Source organism: Chrysoperla carnea, chromosome 3, assembly GCF_905475395.1.
Source record: "Chrysoperla carnea chromosome 3, inChrCarn1.1, whole genome shotgun sequence".
Taxonomy (NCBI): domain Eukaryota; kingdom Metazoa; phylum Arthropoda; class Insecta; order Neuroptera; family Chrysopidae; genus Chrysoperla; species Chrysoperla carnea.
In genome coordinates, this window is record NC_058339.1 from 5893825 (window position 1) to 5915749 (window position 21925).

The 21925-nt window shown below is 31.5% G+C and overlaps 3 protein-coding genes across 3 annotated transcripts in view; all 3 read left to right on the plus strand.

Moving 5' to 3' along the window:
* LOC123296799 (probable E3 ubiquitin-protein ligase NGR_a03640) overlaps positions 1–21925 on the plus strand; it is a 659126-nt gene that overhangs the window by 521669 nt on the left and 115532 nt on the right. The gene's annotated exons all lie outside the window — the stretch shown is intronic.
* On the plus strand, positions 2867–10682 carry LOC123295035 (fatty acid synthase-like). The gene is made up of 9 exons (XM_044876239.1): positions 2867–4191; positions 5160–5772; positions 5863–6070; positions 6948–7083; positions 7158–7387; positions 8314–9065; positions 9603–9878; positions 10154–10585; positions 10665–10682. The coding sequence occupies exons 1-9, from the start codon at positions 2867–2869 to the stop codon at positions 10680–10682; spliced, it is 3990 nt and encodes a 1329-aa protein (XP_044732174.1).
* LOC123296797 (fatty acid synthase-like) lies at positions 10568–17383 on the plus strand. The gene is made up of 7 exons (XM_044878451.1): positions 10568–11222; positions 11287–11752; positions 11820–11975; positions 12747–13833; positions 14442–14717; positions 16204–16581; positions 17087–17383. Exons 1-6 carry the CDS (start codon positions 10703–10705, stop codon positions 16558–16560), a joined length of 2862 nt encoding a protein of 953 aa, XP_044734386.1. The 5' UTR covers positions 10568–10702; the 3' UTR covers positions 16561–16581; positions 17087–17383.

The following is a 21925-nucleotide window of genomic DNA, read 5'->3' on the forward strand; positions in this document are numbered from 1 at the left end:
ATACATCTGGGCATAGAGGTACCACGATTATGACAGAGTACATGCGTTCATTAAGCAATGCATCTAAGTAAGAGGTATTATAGATGTCATATGAAATTTCAAAAGTATGTCTTACAACCAACTCAACGCGTATCGAAGTATGTATTGGTATTCAACATATGTCTATAACATCTCTTACTTAGATGCATTGTTTAACGCATGTATTCAGTCATATTCATGGTAGTTCTATGCCTAGATTTAAACTGAACATTTGGTATGTTATTAATTAGCTTAAAAACATTAATATATACAGGTATTTATTGTTTATATTTTAAAATACGTTTCATATATTATGTATGCTTGTTTGTCTTTAACGACATATTGCATACGTGCGGTAAATCTACAATGCCATTAAGTGCCAATTAATATTGAGTGATAAGGAGAGATATTTACAATATTTAATAAAAAAGTTAAATTATTATGGAATATTCTTGATGGTTTGATTTTCAGCGAATTAAGAATTGTTTAATTTTTTTGGATACAAGAAATCTTAGATGATGTTTAAATATGGAGAGCTAACGTTTAATAATATTTATGCGCTAATTATGTATATTCTTAGCAAAATAAACAAGGTGTTCGACTGGAAATGTGTTAATTTAAAATTAAGTACTTACATGACCATAATAAACAACCTCTTATTATATTTGATGTTATTCGATGTAAGATTTGATGTGGAAATTATTTCCCTTAAGCAAGCAGAACTTAATTGAACTTATCCCAAAATCTATTCATAATATAGAAGAAGTCTATGTCCGCGTCTTTCCGCCCGTTCGGAAAGTTTTTATGCATAGTAGGTATATCCTAATTTAAATTTCGTATAGTCTGTAGATAATTAATTAAAAGTTATATACATACAATCATATTTTTAGATGTAAAAAAATTGTTATATACAAAATTCTATTGGCCGGAAGGCCGAATGCGTATAAGGAAAAACCTGATGCATATACTTGGATGTGCCTTTTTATGGGTGTGATAATTTTCACGCTTTATCTATCCACCTGCGCGAAACGGGACCAGATCCATAGTTGCGTGGTTATAATTTAAATGCAATCTAGTGTTCTAATTAAAAATTTAATGCTCTTGATTTTTATAAAAATAAGTTTATGCCATGAATACCTATGTGAATATGATTTCGGAAATTTAGCCCGCAAATCGCTCGCCGAATATTGTATTACAAGTGTTCAATCGTTTCTGGTTTATCGGTGTAGATAAGTGACTTAAACATCCCTAAAGAAAGTAATCTAATAGGGATTACTAGATTGGGAGATAAGATTATGAGAGAAATTTCGTAAATTTTCATAAAAATAATAATTTTCAATAATTTGCAACCGTTGTTCTGGCGTAAGTCTATTTATAATGACATGACAAATCAAATTAAACGCAATTCAAATGTCTGCTTTCAAACCGGTTATCTATAAGCGATATCTAATAATATCTCGAACAATTTTTTCCCTTAGTTTCGTTTTATTTTTAACAAGTTCCATTAGAACCATTTATTGTACGCAATACACTGACACTTAACATGTTACACGTGTGATAGTAGATGAATGCAAAAATGTTTCCCATAATTTAAATAACTTTGAACAGTGTAAAAATGCTACCATTGAAAATTGTTATAAATAAGAAATGATGGAAATATTCGGAGGTAGTACCTACTTTTTAAGTCCATCGTACTCATAGCAGATAGCTGTTGAAAGTGAACATTTAATTTCTAAGATTGTTTAAATACATTTAATGTAAGTATTATTTTGCAATAAAAATAAATCTATTTATCACGCCTAGTGAGCAGACCAATAGCTTTCTGATTTAATAAATAATTTTTATTCTACCAAACTGATAAATTATTGAAAAATGCAATTAATTTTTATATTTTATTTTACTAATGCTTGCCTATATATTCTAAATTTTATGGTTTAGACCATCGAAATTAGATGATGATATTTTAAAATTTATTTTTACAAATATCTGAAATATTGCTTTTTAATTGTTAAGGAAAGACACACGATACCGAATAATTGTTATGCATCAAATATTTCTTCAACTTCACATATATGCCCACATATATGATGTATAACAAATATTTGATCTTAGACAATTTTTTTTCAAAATTCATTTTTGTGGCAAATAATTGTCTAATATTACAACGCATTTGTGTCTTGGTTATTTGTTGTTGCATATATATAAAATATTCGGCATATACGAAATACTGCCTCAGTCAGTATTATAAATTAATTTTCAGTTTAATTTTATTTTAAATCAAACAGAAAAGACATATATTTGAAACGCAGGAAAAAAGTTTTAGCAAAATGTTTTAAATGTCTGCAAAATGTTTACCTGTTAAAACTTTTTTTGAGCATATTTTCAGTACCTAATTGAAGTAAATTGAAAAGCGGCAAGCATTAATTTTAGTTCCTGTGGTAAATTCATCAGTTTTTGTGCTGAAAAAATCAAGAAAAAAGATATAAGAACCCATCTTTTCATTTATAACTCCGTTAATTTTGGTTTTGACTTAAAACTTTTTTCATTTTCAAGGTTTTTTTATACTACTTTTAAAAGTATATGATACACTTTTTTCAAAAAACGTCAAATTTTTCAGTTATTTACTCGAATTAAAATATATAACCTTTCACTCATTACTCTCCAAAACTAGTAAAGATATAAATTGTAGGAAATTTTCTGAGATTTACTTTTGTCCGAAATACAAAAATTGTTTGCAACTATTATATTACGACCATACTGAATATCGACCGTTTGTTCGACACCGTGTTTAATGGCTCGCCTAATAAAATAACATTTTTAATTTATTTCATTTATCTATTTCAGAACGATGGTTCAAAACTGGTGTTCGTATCCGAATCCAGCGCTAGGAGAAGAAGTTGTAATTTGTGGTATTTCGGGGTTATTTCCAAAAAGTGACAACATTATTGAATTAAAGCACAATTTATATAATGGTATTAACTTGATATCAGAAGATAACTCAGCCACAAATCCTGACATACCAAAATATTTGGGTCGATTGAATCCAAATAATCTTGGCGAGTTTGATAATCAGTTTTTTAATATACCAGATGAACAAATTTATTCATTGGATCCAATGACTCGCATACATTTAGAGAAAACATATGAGGCCATAATTGATGCAGGATTAAATCCCGACGATTTACGTGGAACAAAAACTGGGGTCTACACAGCGTCATCAATATGCGAAGCTGACAATGATTGGATTTATACACCAGCAAAAGTTGATGGCTACGGTGTGTTTGGAAATAGTAGAGCAATGTTAGCCAACCACGTAAGTCTATGGTTAGATTTACATGGTCCATCGTATAATTTGGATACAGCATGTTCAAGTTTCCTATATGCTGTTGAGCACGGGTATAGAGATTTGAGAGCTGGTATTGTGGATTGTGCAATTGTTGGAACGGGAAATTTATGTTTGTCTGAATTGACAACTTTACAATTTGCACGTTTGGGTTTATTATCAAAAGAAGGAGCTTGTCGAACTTTTGATGAAAAAGCAAATGGCTATGTAAGATCTGAAACAATTGGATGCATGGTGTTAATGCGTGCTAAAGATGCTAAACGTATCTACTCGTATATTGTGCACTCAAAGACTAATTGTGATGGATATAAACCTCAAGGTATTACGTTTCCATCTGCAGAAGGTCAACACAAATTATTGAGTGAATTCTATAACGAAATTACAATTTTACCGAAAGATATTAATTACGTTGAATGCCACGGCACTGGTACTAAAGTCGGAGACGTAGAGGAATGTATTTCAGTAGAGAGAATATTTTGTAAAGATCGTAAAACACCTTTAAAAATTGGTTCGGTGAAATCTAATCTTGGACATTCCGAACCATCCTCTGGATTGTGTGCAATTGCAAAATGTATTTTGTCCATGGAGTCTGGTTTCATTCCACCAAATTTGCATTATAATAAACCACGGAAGGAAATTCGAGGATTAATCGAAAATAAATTTGAAGTTGTTGACAAAATTACACCATTGGATGGTGATTACATGGCTCTAAGTGGATTTGGATTTGGTGGAGCTAATGCACATCTGTTGTTAAAACGTTTTAAAAAATTGAAAAAAAATCATGGATACCCCTCAGATGACTTACCTCGACTTGTTTGTGTATCTGGCAGGTAAATCTATTAACAGAAGTTTGAAAATTCTTTATTGATTCTGAGAATTATAATTTCTTCAAATTATTAATTCTCCTCAGTAGTAGGTAATCGGAGAAAAATTGAAACGGGTTTATTACTTCATTATTATTATTATCGCTTCTTTGAACTATTCTTAAATTGTGCGTTAGTTTAAAATTAATTTCATTATCGGTTTAACCATCTGGTGATCTTTGAAAGAAGGAATTATAGATCTTAAGTTTGTCTTCTGCAGAATTAGAATATCTCCTTTTCCATTTATTTAACCTATAGCCATATTTTGTCAGTACGTTTTCTTTAATCAGTTGGATAGAAAAAATTTAAGTATAGGTGTTCATAAAATCACCTAATTAGTCCATTTTCGGTTGTCTGTCTGTCTGTCGTCTGCCGTTGTTTGTCGTCTGTCTATCGTCTGTCATCACGATTACTCAAAAACGAAAGCAGATATCAAGCTGAAATATTTATAGCGTGCTTACGACGTAAAAAGTGAGATCGAGTTCGTAAATGAGCAATATAGGTCAATGGGGTCTTGAGTCCGTACGACTCATATTGTAAACCGTTAGTGATAGAACAAAAGCTTAAATGTAAAAAATGTTCCTTTTGTTTGAAATATTTTTTCGTAAACATCATTGTTTACCCGCGAGGGTGCCAATTAGGTACAAATTAGGTATGGCTATCTAAGAGTGGATGATATCTTTCTTTAATTACATGACGTAAAAAACAAATGACTGGGTCATCAACACTGTCTATACATGGTATTTCAACAATTAACTCAGTCAATTGTTTGTTTTCACTTGTTTTGATAACTAAATTTTCATAAAATCTTTTATCAATCCTGAGAAAAAGTCTTCTAAGAGAACTCAGAGTAGGTATTTTTTCTAAATTTCAAACTAATTATTCTGAATACTAGAACAGATTTATTTCCACAAGGAAACTGTTTCAATTTTTAGAACTCAAGATGCAGTGAATACAATCATCCATGATTTACAAAAACGTTCTATAGATGTGGAACACGTTCGATTGTATCATGAAGTTTATCGGAAGAATATTAAAAATCATGATTATCGTGGGTATGTGCTTTTACAAAAAAGTGAGCCACGTAATATTGGCCATGCAACGAAATTTATTAAAAATTTGACGACACCAGCCATTTGCTATGTTTTCACTGGAGTAGGAAGTCAATGGGCTGGCATGGGCATAACATTAATGCAAATACCAAAATTCGCGGCAACAATGCATAAATTGAACAAATATCTAGATCCACTTTGTGTAGATATTGTGAAGATTATTACTGATACAAATCCAAAAGTTTTTGATAATCCATTGTATGCAATACTTGGAACTACAGCGATCCAAATTGGTTTAGTTGATGTATTGAATGCAATTGGCATCGAAGCAGATCATATGATTGGTTATTTCACTGGAGAATTCGCATGTGCCTATGCTGATAATTGTTTAACTGCTGAGCAAACAATTTTGGCTGCATATTATCGTGGATTAACATTATTTGATTCCAAAATGATTGGGAATTCGATGGCTATGAGTGATCTTAATTCGAATAAGGTAATTTTCTATTCGATTTTTATTTTATTTTTGAAATTTTCTTTTTCTAAATTTAAATAAGGTAATTTTTTGTTTTTTTTTAAATTGTAGTTATTAAATGACTACACAAGAGAAATCAATAGTGATGAGCAAATCAATAAAAGAAAGAGGATGGAAATTTCTGGTTTAGTAGGTATGCTAAAAGAAACTGCTTCGAAAATTTATGTAAAAGACATAGAAAATAATGTAGAAAAGCCATTGAGAACATTTGTGGCTGTATTTTTGACTTTCACAATCCCGCGATTTGATACACCGCGATGTATATTCAGTGAGGCTAAGGGATCATTCATTAATTACGTAAGCATTTTGGGGGGAAGAGAAATACAATCACTCTGGTTACTCATCAGAGTTAATAAATAAGTCAGAAAAACTCTAAATAATATACTGAAAAATTTCTTCCGAAAGAGTCTCAATCTATTACCATTTTCTGTCATTAAATGATTGATTAATAAATTATTTGATATTTTTAGACTTTTTCTGACTATTTCAGTGATAGTTTTACTTCACATATATTCTGAATTTGAAACTAAATATTCTGAGTTCCAGAACTGATTTATTTCAACAAAGGTACCTTTACTACCCTCTTGATTCCATATTATCAATCATATTAATTTCATGAAAATAGATTAATAAAACCCGCACTAGGTGCATTAGGTACGTGTTCAACACAAATTGTATCAAAGTATCCAAAGTAGAAATAAATAACGTTCTTTAACTTTTCATAATAATTTATCGAAAGTTGTACTCTTTGGAAAAATCATCTTTTAAAATTGTTTAAGAATAAACAGTCAAGTGAGAAAATTTGAATCGACTAAAATCGATACGAGAAACAAATCGCGGGTGAAAATATAATTCTTTAGAAGTCGACAAGTAAAATAATTATATAAGTTTTTATTTGTAAACGTAATAAATTGAATTAAAATGAAACCATATTTTAGAGCCAGGATTACTGAAAGAATTAAGAAAATTAATTCCAAATCCAAAATCTAAATCAAACAAGTGGATTACTAAAAGAGAATCAACAAACATGAAGAATAATGCGAACGACGAATTATGTTCAGCAGATTATCTAGCAAATATTTTGAATACACCAATTAATTTAAAGACAATTTTTAAAAATATTCAATCAAATACAGTTATTCTTGAAATATCACCAGATAATTCATTAGTTGATATGTTAAAAGATGTTATTGATAAAAAGAATGTTTTGATTGAATCACTGATGCAAGAGAACGATCATGATTTAAACACATTTTTTAATATTATTGGAAAGTATGTTCATTATAAAATAATAATTAATAACATAAGTAGGAATATTTCATGCTAATGTCTCATTCAATTTATAGCTTGTATACAAAAGGATTCAATCCACAATTGGCAACATTGTACCCCGAAGTACAATTTCCTGTAAGCTGTGGTACTCCAATGATAGGACACACCGTAAAATGGGAACATTCAAGAAAATGGCCAGTTACAGTAGAAGGCTTTAGTTGGGTCGACAAATCGTTGGAAAAAACGGTTGTATTCGATGTGTCTACGCCAACACATGAATATCTTACAGGCCACGTAGTTGATGGTATGTATGCAAAATTCAGTTTTATCATAAATCTATACAGGAGGTGCCCCTACAGGTTTTTACCGCAATCGACCAGATACGATAAAATTCAAAATAAGTCGTTTTAGTCGATTCGGCCCAGTATCAAGTGGCTTCTTTTGAGAGCAAGTGTGAAAAGCCACTTAACAAAATGATGTTCGCGATGTGAGAAATTCAAAGGTTAAAAAACATACTTTTTGCAAACGTCTTTTTTTGTTGATTTTAGGCAATTGTATTTATAATTAAATGCTAACTAGAAAAATTTCCTTTAATGATGTTCGCTATATTCACGTTCTCTATAATGCGGTGAGGACTTCTAAAATGAGATTCATTACAGTTTTACGTATGACTCTTATTTTCGAGGAAATCACGGCTCTGATTAATTCTGAAGGCTTACTCTTAATTTAGCTAAATTTGCATATAAAATCTCTGATTAATTCTGAAAAAGTCTTCTATAAGAGTCCAAAAACTTGTAATAATGCTCAGTAAGTCTTCAAACTGCTTAGTAAGTTTTATATAGTTATTTTCAGAATTTTTTAGACTTACTCATTCTTCTGGAATATCGTTTTTCAGAACACTACAAGACTAACTCAAAAACAGTCCAGAAACCTTCAAATTGATATCCTGGATACCCACCAAATGATATCCTGGATACTCGCTTGCTCTATTTCTTATTATTTACACTTCTAGAGCTTAAAAGGACATATGTCTTTAATATCTAGAAAATATTTATCAAAAACTTGGTCCTTATTAGTATAATTTTTTGAGTTTACATCTGTTTCACACCTAAAAGAACTCGATTAAATTGAAGACTTTAATAAATCAAACAACCCCTATTCAGAGCTTTGAAAAGATCTAAGAAATTAATTGTTAAATTAAACTTTGAAAAAAAAATTTACGTTATGTAGGTCGAAATCTTTTCCCGGCAACTGGTTACTTATCTTTAATGTGGAACGCCTTATCAGAAATTGATAGAGAATTATTTGAAACTATGGCAGTGGAATTTGAAGATATTCAATTTTTACGAGCTACAAATATCTCCACAAAAAATATACTAACATTTACAATGATGATACAAAAGGGTACCGGAAATTTTGAAATTTTAGAAAGTAATTCAGTTGTTGTCACTGGTCGAATTAAGCGTTTACCTCATTATCCCAACAAATTACTAAAGCTGCCCGAAGTAAAACCAATTGTCAATGATACTGATAAGTTACCGTTAAACTCACGTGATATTTACAAAGAGTTGCGCTTACGTGGCTACAATTATCAAAAGGAGTTCAAGGGCATTATATCTACGGATAATAGTGGCTTTGTTGGGCAAATTGAATGGAAACCAGGCATGTGGGCTGCATTTATGGATAACATGCTACAACTGCAAATATTACAAGAAGATGCCAGATTTTTGTATGTACCCACAAGTATACGAAAATTAACAATATATCCGCATGAACATTTCAAACATATCCAAGAACACGAAGATGGTAGACAGTCAATAACCGTCACAAATTACAAAGAATATAAAGTACTACAAGGTGGAGGTATCCAAATTGAGGGTTTAATGGCAACATCAATAAATCGTCGAAAGCCTTTGGCTGAAGCTGTTTTAGAAAAACAAGAATTTGTTCCATTAATAAATTGTATTTCCCAAAAATATACGGTTGGTATCAATTTGATATTTATTAAATAATAGGGTTGATTCAAAAGAAAATCGAAGAAATAAGAGGCACAAAAATTTCACAAACCAAGCATTTTACGGTTACGTTTAAACTAAATTTTCATAAAATCGCTGATTAATTCGAAAAACATTTAACATTTCTGTCGTCAAATGATTGATTAATAATTTATTTGATATTTTTATACTTTTTCAGAGATAGTTTTACTTTTCTTTTCTGAATTTTAAACTAAATATTCCAGAACAGATTTATTTCTACAAGGGCAGTGATCTTGGAGATCTAATGCCAGAGCCTCTTTAATACCTAAGTAGGACAGGCTCGGCACAAAGCCAAGGGTCTCTTAAATATTCAAAAATTATTTTGTTGTAGAGTTTGATTTATTGTAAAGTTACAATTAACCAGAAGAACGGATCTCATTATGCGTCCTCTAAGAGTTTTAAAGGCATCGTTTAGATAATACTAATTATAATATTGAGATTTGAGGGCTTTCATAAACGATTTATTTTTATATTATTTTTTAGGTTGTTGATGCTATGCGAATATTTTTCCAAATCGGCTTAGAGAATAACCCAAGTGTTAAAGTAAAAGTCGTTGAGGTTGATAATGAAGTCAACGATATATTGGCACCAGTAATTTTTGAAGTTCTAAGCGACCTACCATTAATTCAACCTGATATAACAGTTCTTTCAAGTCGATCGTTTCAATTGCCAAATAATTGTCAAGTTTCTAACAAACCATTAGAAACTGAATCCAAAGCTGATTATATTGTGACATATGATTTACTAAACAATCCAAATGTAAGTATTAAATTTAATAATTTTATTAAAAAAAGTTGGTCGGTCATGGGGACTGTCAGTGGAAGTGAAAACTTAAAACTTTAGAATAACTGTGTTTCTTTTTAAATTTTTCAATTAATTATAGCACGCATGACTAAAATGTTAAAAAAAAAAATCTTTGAACAGGAATCAGAAGTTACCAAAGATAAGAATCACTTAGCTTATAATTAATTGTACAGCTTTACTTATTATTACATTACATTTTTTTAAACAAATATTATTGTTCTTTGTTGCAGAAATTGCCAGTCATTGGTACTGTTTCAAAAAATAAAGATAGTTTTGTAATCTCACGGGAAAATCCGAAAACAAAAACTTGTAGTATACCTGATTACGATATATTGTGCGAACTATTTACTGAAAATGATAAACTATTAATGCTACGAAAAAAACAGATATTAAATATTAACAAATCTACAGAAATAATAAAAATTACAAATGATCTTGAATTCCCTTGGATGGAACAATTACAACAATTAATGAAAAGTAAAATACCCACAATTTTATATTCACAAAACGAACCGATTAGTGGATTAATTGGATTGATTAACTGTTTACGAAAAGAGTACATAAGTAATTCAATTCAAGCTGTGTTCATAAATGATAAGAATGCACCAGGATTCGATATCAACGACCCATTATACAAAAAACAATTAGATCTTGGTTTGGCTGTAAATGTGTACCTGAATGGTGTTTGGGGTGGATATCGTCATTTGAAATTGTTAGAAACTAAAACAATAACTGACACAGCTTATATTAATTGCGTAACTCGAGGAGATTTATCGAGTATGACCTGGATAGAACTGCCACTGTCCTCAAAACCTAGAAGAATTATTGAAATTTGTTATTCGGCAATGAATTTTCGCGATGTTATGCTAGCGACAGGAAAATTGAGCAGTGATTTTATGGATAAAGGTAAAACTGACCCTGATTGTGTGTTGCCATTAGACTGTGTTCAAGGCTTAGAATTTTCTGGAGTTGGTCCAGATGGAAAACGGTATATGGGTTTAGTAACGCGCGCTGGACAAGCAACAAGAGTTGAATATGATGAAAACTTGACGTGGCCAGTACCAGATAATTGGAGTTTAGAAGATGCCGCGACAGTTCCTGTTGTTTATTCGACTGTATACGAATCGCTAATTAAATATGGAATGTCTAAGGGTCACTCAGTCCTTATTCATTCTGGAACGGGGGGTGTTGGTTTAGCTGCTATTCATGTTGCGTTACATTATGGTTGCGAAGTATTCACAACCGTTGGAACGCAAGAGAAGCGGGAATTCATAAAAAAATTGTTTCCACAAATTAAAGGTAATTTCCAGCGAAAATTAAAAAATTTATTGATTCTAATTTTAAAAATAAAAACTGATTATAGAAAGTCATATTGGCAATTCACGTGACACATCATTTGAACAAATGGTAATGAGTGAAACAAAAGGTCGAGGTGTGGACTTTGTGTTGAATTCATTGGCTGAAGAAAAGCTACTAGCATCTGTTCGGTGTCTAGCTGAATATGGAAAATTTATGGAAATTGGTAAATTTGATTTATCCAAAAATAATAAACTTGGAATGGAAGTATTTATGCGTGGGGCTTCGTTTCATGGAATCATGTTGGATAAAACGATGGAGGCATCAGCCGAGAAGAAAGAAGTAATTCGTTCAGTGATATCGAAAGGCATTCAAGACGGAGCCATTAAGCCTTTGCCTAGGACTGTGTTTGACATTGAAAATTTAGAAGCACCTTTTAGATACCTCAGTGCTGGCAAACACATTGGTAAAGTATTGATCAAAATTCGTGATAATGAAGCACAGAAAACAGTTTTGGTACCTGCAATTCCCAAGTACGTAATTATTTTTCTTTCTGAAATTTCGAATTAACTAATTCAATGCAAATTATTTATTTGTTAGATTATACGTAAAGCAAAATAAATCGATTGTGATCATCGGCGGTCTTGGTGGATTTGGATTGGAATTAGCTAATTGGTTGATTCAAAGAGGTTGTAGGAATTTAATACTTTCTTCAAGACAGGGCTTGAAAAAAGGATATCAATCAATTCAAATACAGTAAGTTATAGTTCTCAAAATGAAAGTAATCTAGACAGTATAATTTCGTGTCTTTCAAATCTTCCGAAAACGGAAATTGCGTTAGACAAAAACTCACATACAAAACGAACCTTCAGCAATTTCGACGAATTTTCCATTTTTTACCAAGATACACTTTTGGCGAAGAAGGTTTTGTTGGCGATTTGCAACACAATAATCATTTTAGGTGCAATTAATGTTTAGCCCATCGTTCAGGAAGACTTGAATGTCTTATTTGTGGAATTTTAGAGTTTTGAAGGAGTTTTGCGACTAAGGAAAAGTTTCCCGAAAGTTGTGCTTAATCGTATAATTTAGGACTTTATCAATCTTAGGCCCCCTAAGTTATATTTTCATCTCTCGATTTTATTTTACCCGAGGGGTGATTTGTGAAAAAGGGATAAGCCTCCATTATGTTAATTTCGCAAACATCCTACGACTATTACGTTATCCAAAAAATATGTGAGTCAATTAAATAAGAAAACAATACTTTTAGTTGAAAAAATTACTTTCATCCATGATATTAAATAATTGTGATGGAGATTTATCAGGAACTTGGGCAGTGAATAAAAACAAATGTTAAATTGTCAATAAGTACAGTAATTACATTTGAATGCTACTAGATTCAAAGATTGCTTCATGAGTACGGTCCAATCAACTGATTAGATTATAGATAAAAATATTTTATTAACATTAATAGAAAATATTTGTTTTCCTGTATAAAGACTTCATCAATTTACTCAAACGAATTTTTAGAAAATGGCGCTCTGCTGGTATTAACGTACAAATTTCTACTGCAAACATTTTAACAAAAAAAGGGTGCATAGAAATTTTGCAATTTGCAAACAAGTTTGGTCCAGTTGATGGTATTTATAACTTAGCCGTAATATTACGGGATGCGTTGTTTGAAAATCAAAGTATTGAAAATTTCCAAACATCTTTTGGTGGGAAAGTATTGGGTACAAAATATTTAGATGAAGTGAGTCGTACACTTTGTCCAGAGCTGCGACATTTTATTGTATTCTCAAGTGTATCCTGCGGACGTGGTAACGCGGGTCAAACTAATTATGGAATGGCAAATTCAGTAATGGAACGTATATGTGAAGAGCGTCATGCCAGTGGATATCCAGCTCTTGCTATACAATGGGGTGCTATTGGTGAAGTAGGGCTTGTTGCCGATATGCAGGATAATGACGAGGTATTAGAAATTGGCGGAACACTTCAACAGGGCTTAAACAGTTGTTTCGATGCTATGGATATTTTCTTGAAACAATCATCACCTGTTGTTGCAAGTATGGTGGTTGCTGAGAAAAAGTATGGATTCAACGCCGGCGGAAGTATTTTAGATTCTGTTGTATCTATTATGGGGATAAAAGATCATACAAAATTGAGTAAGCATTCGAAACTAGCGGAGATTGGTATGGATTCAATGATGGCAGTTGAAATTAAACAAACATTAGAAAGAGAATTTGAGCTTTTCTTAACACCACAAGATATTCGAAATTTAACTTTTGCAAAATTAATCGAATTGCAAGATCAAAAAGTTGATAATGCTGAATCAGATGTCACAATGAAAGAGAACTCGATGTCCAAGGAAGATATAATTAAAATGCTTGTACGTACGTTTGGTGACGAAAATGAAGATATAGAACCTATTGTCGAATTACCATCAACCAAAAATAAAGAAAAATCAATGCCACTATTCTTCATTCCTGGAATTGAAGGGAATTGTGTAGTATTTGAAGCATTATGTTCAAAATTAAATTACCAATGTTATGGTTTACAGACTTCGTTTGCTGATACTACTGATAACATTAGTGCTCTAACACAAAAAATGGTCTCAGTAAGTATATGTGCAAATTGAATTTTGTACTCTTTGCTCAACCAATTAAAACATGAATTCGAATGGGTTGGGTATGAATGTAAAACCAATAGAGCTAATTAATCCTCGAAGCTACAAATCAATTTTCGATTTTCTATCTTTTATAGTTTTGGAGAAAATAACATTAACGAACAAATATTTCAAATAAAAGCTGTATATTTTTTCATAAGGGATATTTTTTACATTTAAACTTTTGTTCTATCTTTTACGATTGACAAGACCAAAGTCGCTCATTTACGAACTCAAACTCACTTTTAGTATCCTGAGTACTCTTTAAAATTTTCAGTTTTATATCTCTTTTGTTTTTGAGTTATCGTGTAGACGGACGGACGGGCAAACGGAAATGATCTAATTATATGATTTTATGAGCACCTTTACCAAAATTTTGTTCTATCATCAATATTTTATTCTATCATTATTAATATTTCTAAGCATTACAAACTTGGGACTAAATTTAATATACCTGGATATATATTTCATATATACCTACCTACTTTTTTCATAAAAGCTAACCGAAATTATTTATTAAAGCTATTCTATTACATTAATATTAGTTCGTTTACTTCTAGCTAATTAAATCCAAATTAGCACAAAATGAAGAGTATGGTATTGTTGGCTACTCATATGGTTCAATATTAGCAACAGAAATTACTACACAATTAGAAAAATTGGGGTATAAAGGTCGTTGTTTATTTATTGATGGATCACCTACATTTTTGAAAGCGCTTATTCGTAATCAGCTCTCAATGTCTATGTCAGAAGAAATATCAACCAGTACTGTCGAATCAAGATTAATAGCATTGATGTTATCGAACTTCCTTACAGAAAATGTATCAAATATTTTGGTGAGTTTGGTATACTTAAGTATTAGATTTTATTTTATTACAAGCTTTCAAGCTTTTATTAAATTTTGTTTGTGTGTTAGTTAAGTACTACTAAGTTCGTACGGGTAAAAATATTATATTTGAAAATTAAAATATTTTCGCGTTGAGATTTGGAAGTTAAACATCGAAAAGAAAATGTAAATCGTGTGATAATACAATATCATGAATTATATAAATAAACTGATAGTAGATGTAAAACTAAATTTTAAACTAAAAAAAAAAATTTAAGTTAAAAGTCGCACTTTTTCAAGTACAATCTTTTATTATACTAATCCTTCAGCTCAGTTTATCTAACCTCAAAGGTAGAACGGGACTGCCGTGCGTCCATAAACGTGCTGGCGGAACAAATGAATGTAAACCTGGTATGGGTACCGGGATACAGAGACATTCCAGGCAATTGTGAAGCCGACGTGCTTGCAAAAAATGGCACAATGCTGTCGGACACAAGCATCAATAGGCATCCGAGAGATCCGTTCGCGAACTGCAAGCTGCTCCTTAAAGAGGATATCTGAAAATGGGCCAATCTTAGATGGAAGAAGGAATGTACTTGTGTTACGACAATATGGTCTGAGTACAATCGTAGGCGTTCCGAATATTATATCGTTTCGAAGGGCCTCTATTAGCAAAATCATTGCGGCTATTACAGGACACTGACTGGCGGCAGGCATGCTGAACGCCTGAGCCTGACTGTGTATCACGACTATTGCAGGAGCTGTCACAGTGTGGAGGAGGAGGAGACGATGTCTCATCTTTTCTGTCACCATCCAGCTCTTGCCATGAGGAGGTGGACTTATTTGAGCCAGCCTTTCTTTGACCTAAAGTCCGTAGACGTCAAAGCACTCCTGCTGTTCTAAAACAGCTCAAAATGGTCCACAGAGTTTTAGTTATCTACATCATCGAATGTCGTGAAGCATTAATACAGAAACTGTATTTATATACAAATTTAAGGCCCTTCAAGATAACTACAAAAAATACGTTGTATTTCAAAATAACATAAGCGAGATTTGTTATAAAATCAATTTTTGATTCAACACTTTTCGATTTCCAAAATTTTTTTTTGAAACTTTTTTTCATAAAGTTGATGGTTTCCGAGATATTGGCCAAAAATCGTTTTTTTATGTATATATAGCGTTAATTATAGCAACCCCAGTACTCCCAAGACTGCGCGTTAGTAGGGTCTTAATAGATGCCGAAACCATCTTTTATTTTTAGTTTGTTTTTTTTTTTTGCCTTGAATAAGTTCACGCAAAAACATTATTTTGAGCGGACCGATCGCACAATGTGTGGAAGCCATAAGGATATGATAAGCGTCGATTTCAAAAAATATGCATAATTAATTATAATTTATTGACGTGTATTTATTGTAAAATTATTTATAATTTTTAATTTAATTTTTATTTAAATTGATTTTCATGATCTAGTAGTTAAAAAACCTTTTTTTTTTTAGAATGAACTTGAAACTCTGACAGATTGGGAATCACGAGTGGACCTATTTTTATCCAAAAAACCGGAAGGTGTATCTTTATATTCTGAGAAATATATTCGTACAATTTGTAATGGATTATTGGCACGATTTATTTCAGTTTTAAATTATAACATATCCGAAGAAATTAAATTAAATATTCCGATTGCGTTAATTCGACCCACTATTCAAGTAAATAGTGAATCGTCTGAAGATTATGATTTATCGACCTTGGTGGATAAAGAATCATCAAAAATTCCTGTAACTATACTGGAAGGGGATCATTACACTGTTTTAGAAAATGTATCATTACCAAATTTAGTCAATGAATTTTTTTCTTAATGAGTAGGGTTGCAGTTATATGACTACATAGTATAAAACAAAGTCGCTTTCTCTGTCCCTATGTCCCTATGTCCCTTTGTATGCTTAAATCTTTGAAACTACGCAACGGATTTTGATGCGTTTATTTTTAATAGATAGAGTGATTCAAGAGGAAGGTTTATATGTATAATAACATCCATTAAATAGTGGAGAAGTACTGCTATTTTTGAGGTTTCTAATGTGATGTGTAAAAATAAAATAAATAGTTAAAAATGTAAAAAGTAAATAAGTAAAAATGTAGTGTATGAATTTAGATATTCAAAAGATAGCAGGAAATCTTCATGGTATAGGGAAAGGGGGATTGTTTTACGGGCAGTAATGAATAAATCAAAACTACTGGATCGATTTTAATCACATAGGCTATATATTTCATACCCGTGCGAGGCCAGAGCGGGCCGCTATGTTTTTATATACAACGTTCACAGTTTTTCTGTAGTGTATTTAGTATCAGCATTGGACCGGAGCGAAGCCGGGGCGGGTCGCTAGTTATGATATATTTTTTTCTAAATTTTTCGAATTAAGACATAGCAATGCTGTGGCTGTCCCGTTTTAAGGCATGTTCTGAATAGGCATGTCTGAATAAATTTAATTGAATTCCAAAATCAAAATTATGGTATACTTTTTTTTTTTCTAAATTATTCGAAGTAAGACACAGCAGTGCTTTGTCTTAAATAAGCATTATGAGAAATTTAGTTATATAAGTTTTTTCTTTTACTTGTTCTAATTTTTGTAAATATTTGGTTTTGTATTTTTTTGAATCGCTCATTAGAGCATATCAATAAACACCTACATACAAATACTAACTTAAATTTGGTTCTTACCACATCTCTGTCCAAAACTCGTCCCCTTCTCACAACACATTTTATATAATATTATAACAAAACAATTACTTTTATGGACAAGTGTGGACTAAAGTCAAAACTATTTTCTCAGAAGTGCCTATTGGATTAAATGGCTCCTAGAATACACACAAGCAGTGGAAGCACAGTGCAATATGGTTTTAAGGTTGCATTACCTTACATAAGTCACGGAATGGTAGTTGAGGATAAAAATACTGACGAGAACTTTGCGTGTGATAGCTCTAAGCTTAACCAAACTTCTCTCTCGACTTTTATCAGGTTTAGTACTTTATGCACTCCAGTGGCCTTGAAGTCTTGAATTTAATCGAAAGTTTATAGTCTAAGCAGTGTCGAAACTGTATCACGCGAATGTGGTAGTGAAGATCAAACTATAATGTTATCTTCGCAAATCATTTAGTTTGGTCCTCATTACCACGTTTGCGCGATTATACAACCGTTGGTACACATGGAAGTTGTAGATGTTGGAGTGGTTCAATGGTAGCTTTTGAAATGAAAGAAACGCTAAACAGATAATATATTGCGTTTTCAACGGCCTAACACAAATTTTGCATGATCACGAAATTATTAATGTAGTCATAGACAAAATAGACATAAAATCTAACTGTAACAAATTAAATAAATTGTTGATATTTAATAAAAACTTATTTATTAATTAAAAAATTCATTGTATTTTTATTTTTTTATACACCCTGTACATATGTAATTTATATAAAGGTATTCTAAGTCTAGTCTCAAGTTTGTAACACTTAAAAATATTGATGCTACGAATAAAATTTTAGTATAAGTATTCATAAAATCATCTAAAAAGTTCAATTCCGGTTGTCCGCCCATCTGAACTCAAAAAACGAAAAGTTATCAAGCTGAAATTTTTATGGCGTGTCCATGTACGTTAAAACTGAGTTTGAGTTCGTAAATGAGCAACATAGTTCAAGGTCTCCTACGGACCCATCTTTTAAAAGTAGCTTCAACTAGGGGTCTTGTGAAACGTTCTCGAAAATCGAAAAAAAATGTATAAAAGTTGATGAGTTTTCGTTCTACAAACCTACTAAAATATTCATAATATTTCTTACGATTCTTTCACGACGATCCATTTAATTTTAATTTAAATAGAAAAAATTCCATAAGTGTGACAAACCAACAAAATTTTTACTTGATAAGAACCTTATCCCTAATTTCGAAAATATGGATCACTGATATGTAAAAATATAATAAAAGGTCAAGATGTTAATAATGTTGACTTATAGTGTAGGCGCTGGAGGAAGTAATTAAGGAGATATGCAAGGATTGGATAATAATAGGGATTTCAATAAAACTTTATAAAATACATTTTTTGATTAACAAAGTTTCCAAAAATCACAAAAAATTCCTAGGTCTTTGGACTTTTTATTATTATTTTATCGTTCAAAGTTGACTGAAAAAATGATTAATTATATAGGAGGTTATCCCTTTCAATTGAATATTTCTATATCAAAAAATATAGCGAGTATGATAAAAAAAACTATCTAAAATATTTAGACAACCCCTCATGAGTAAAATGGGATTTAACCTACGAAATAAAGAAGTATAAAGTTTCATGAAAATATAGTTAAAGCTTGTATGCGCTAGAATCTAAATAGTTCGTGTTGTAGACGCGAGTATTTTGAGTAAAATTTGAATCTTTCGAAGTATGTCGTATATATTGATATCATAGATTCCTAAACTCCTATTTTACCGTCATTTAAAACCTGAAGAGTTTTTTGGTAAAACTATACCGTTTCTAATTTTTCTTACGTACACTCACTGTCAAAAAAAGTGCCACAGTTAAAACATTCTAAGCGTACTCATCATATGTTATGTTATAATAGTAACACTTAGAATGTTTTAAAACGAGCATTTTTTGTGACATTGAGTATACCTTCATCCAGCGCTGGTACTATACTGATAATGAATTTCTATATTTACAGTATAAACAGTATATTTTTTAAAGTCAATTTTTGCATGTCTTGAACTCCATTCTTCTAAATCATTTTTCAACAATGTTTACTCAAATTCGGTCGCTAAGTAAAGTTTATGGGCAGCAATTTAACAAGCGTTTTTTTAGTAACGGTTTAAAAAGAGCACACAATGTTGAATTACCTAAACGAGCAGATGTTGTAATCATAGGTAATAAATAACTACTTTTTAAACAATTATAATTAATTTAACAAATTTTTTAAATTACAAGGATACTACCTGCAGGACAAAAAAAACGAACGAATGTTCAAATAACTAAATTTTTATGTCAGGGTCGGATTCAGGCTTAACTCTTATTAGAAGCGGCAAAATCCAACTTTGGCAGAAACCAACTCATTTCTGCCATCGTTTCAGGCATAAATTATGCGATTGCATATAATATAGCACCTCACCTCTTGAAATTCAATGAAAATCGGGAACATTACATTACGTAATGGTTTTCTTCAGGTATTTATTTATTTTTTAGCCATCAAATTTTTCAATTAAGGTTGTTATAAAAAGCAAAAGGTGATCTTATTGTCCCTATCACTCTGTCCCAGGCAAAATACATAGAACGAAGCATCAGCTGCCTACTTTAAATAAACACATTTTTTAAATTTATCTCGGAAATGGCTCCAACGATTTTCATAAAATTGAGTATACAGGGGTTTTTTTGTGGAGAAAAGTCGATCGAAGAAGGTTTCATTTTTTAAAAAACGTTGTTTTATCCGTGTTTTCAGGAAAAACTTAAACATAAACTGCAATATATGACTATTTCTGACATCTATTGGTGTGCATCTTAGTTAACGAAATAAAGTACATTACCGGGCCATCAGGGGCGGATTTACGAATTTGTCGCCCATAGGCAGTCATCAAAGTGCCGCCTTTTTTTATAAACAAAAATCTGTTTTATTTATTTGGAAATTGAAGAATATTTAATATAATTGTTGAAGAGAGCTAAAAATAATATATGTAGAGACATCTGTTTTTTAAACTAGTAATTGATAATACAATTAACATAACCTTCAATATAGTGTGAAACATGTGCTGTATGAAATGTCATGATTGATACTTGTGTTAAAAACAAATCTATAAATATATAGGAGACTTTCTATAGATATAGATAGATAGATAGATAGATAGATAGTCACTCATGACGATATCTCTGGAACTATAAGACCTAGAGACTTGAAATTTGGGAATAATATTCCTTTTGCCAAGTAGAGGTCAGCTAAGAACGGATTTTACGAAATTCCACCCACAAGGGGGGTTGCGGGGGTGTTCATGAATAAAAATTCATATTTTTCAATTATGGCTTTTAATAGTTCAAAACTTGGTCAGAATGTTTTAAATTACATTTAGAAATTTTTTTAACCTTCGGAGGGTAGAAAGGTGTAGCGAGAAAGTGGGAAGGAAATATCGAATATTTACAAATATACCTAAGTGGGGTATCAAATAAAAGAGCATGACGTGTACATTACAAAACTGTTATCCAACGCAAGGAAATGTGGAGGGAGGGGTGCAAGTGGGGATGTTGCCCAGCAAAGCGGGCGGGTAACAGCTAGTAATAAATATATTAATTCTTCTTAAATAATACAGTGTTTAAGTGGTTTATTCTACCCTGGGTACCCTCAATGCAACAATAATAAATGAAATAACTTTTTATTGTTAAGTAAGGTTTTTCAATTATTTCAATGTACATTTTTACGCCGGACTTTTTCAACAGCAAATGTATCGATGATTTTGTTCAGATCAACTTGTAGCAAAGTTTCAACTTCAATACACATTATAGCCAAAGAATTTAGTCTGTTCTCTTTCATCGTGGAACGCAAATAAGTTTTGATACGTTTCAAGCATGAAAATGACGTTCCGCAGTACAATTTGCTACGGCATCATCTCGTGCAGACCATCTTGTTTCGGACAGTCTTTTCAATGTTTGAGTTTTATCTTTCTTAACCAGCGTTATCTTACTTCAGTACAGTCTCTGACATGGTACAGTTGACCAAAACAAGACGGAAGGTTAGGTTATAGTATTTCTGAGAAACATTCTAAAACTTCCAGGATAGTGACATTCGCGAACATAGTGACTAGGTATAGTTTAAGTGAAGTGGCGAAAATTACCGAGGAAAGCTCGGTCATCCAGGTTCTAACCTGTATTTCACTGTCAATTTTTGAAAAGTTTGTATTTAAATAGCATTTTCTTCATAACAACCTTAACACTTATTTGTATAATATTATTACAATTTTTTTTCGGTTTTATGTTTCAGAATTGTTTGGATACAAATTCATTTCGAATATTTGCTGTACTATTCCCAATCAATCATAATAAAATTACGAATAGAATTCAAATTATTTTGGTTTGCGTTCCATATTAGCAATGGAATAATGGAATAATGGAAAACGTGGAACAAAAACTGGAGTTTACACAGCGTCCTCATTTAGTGAAGCTGACTATGATTGGATTAATTCACCAGCGAATGTTGATGGCTATGGTG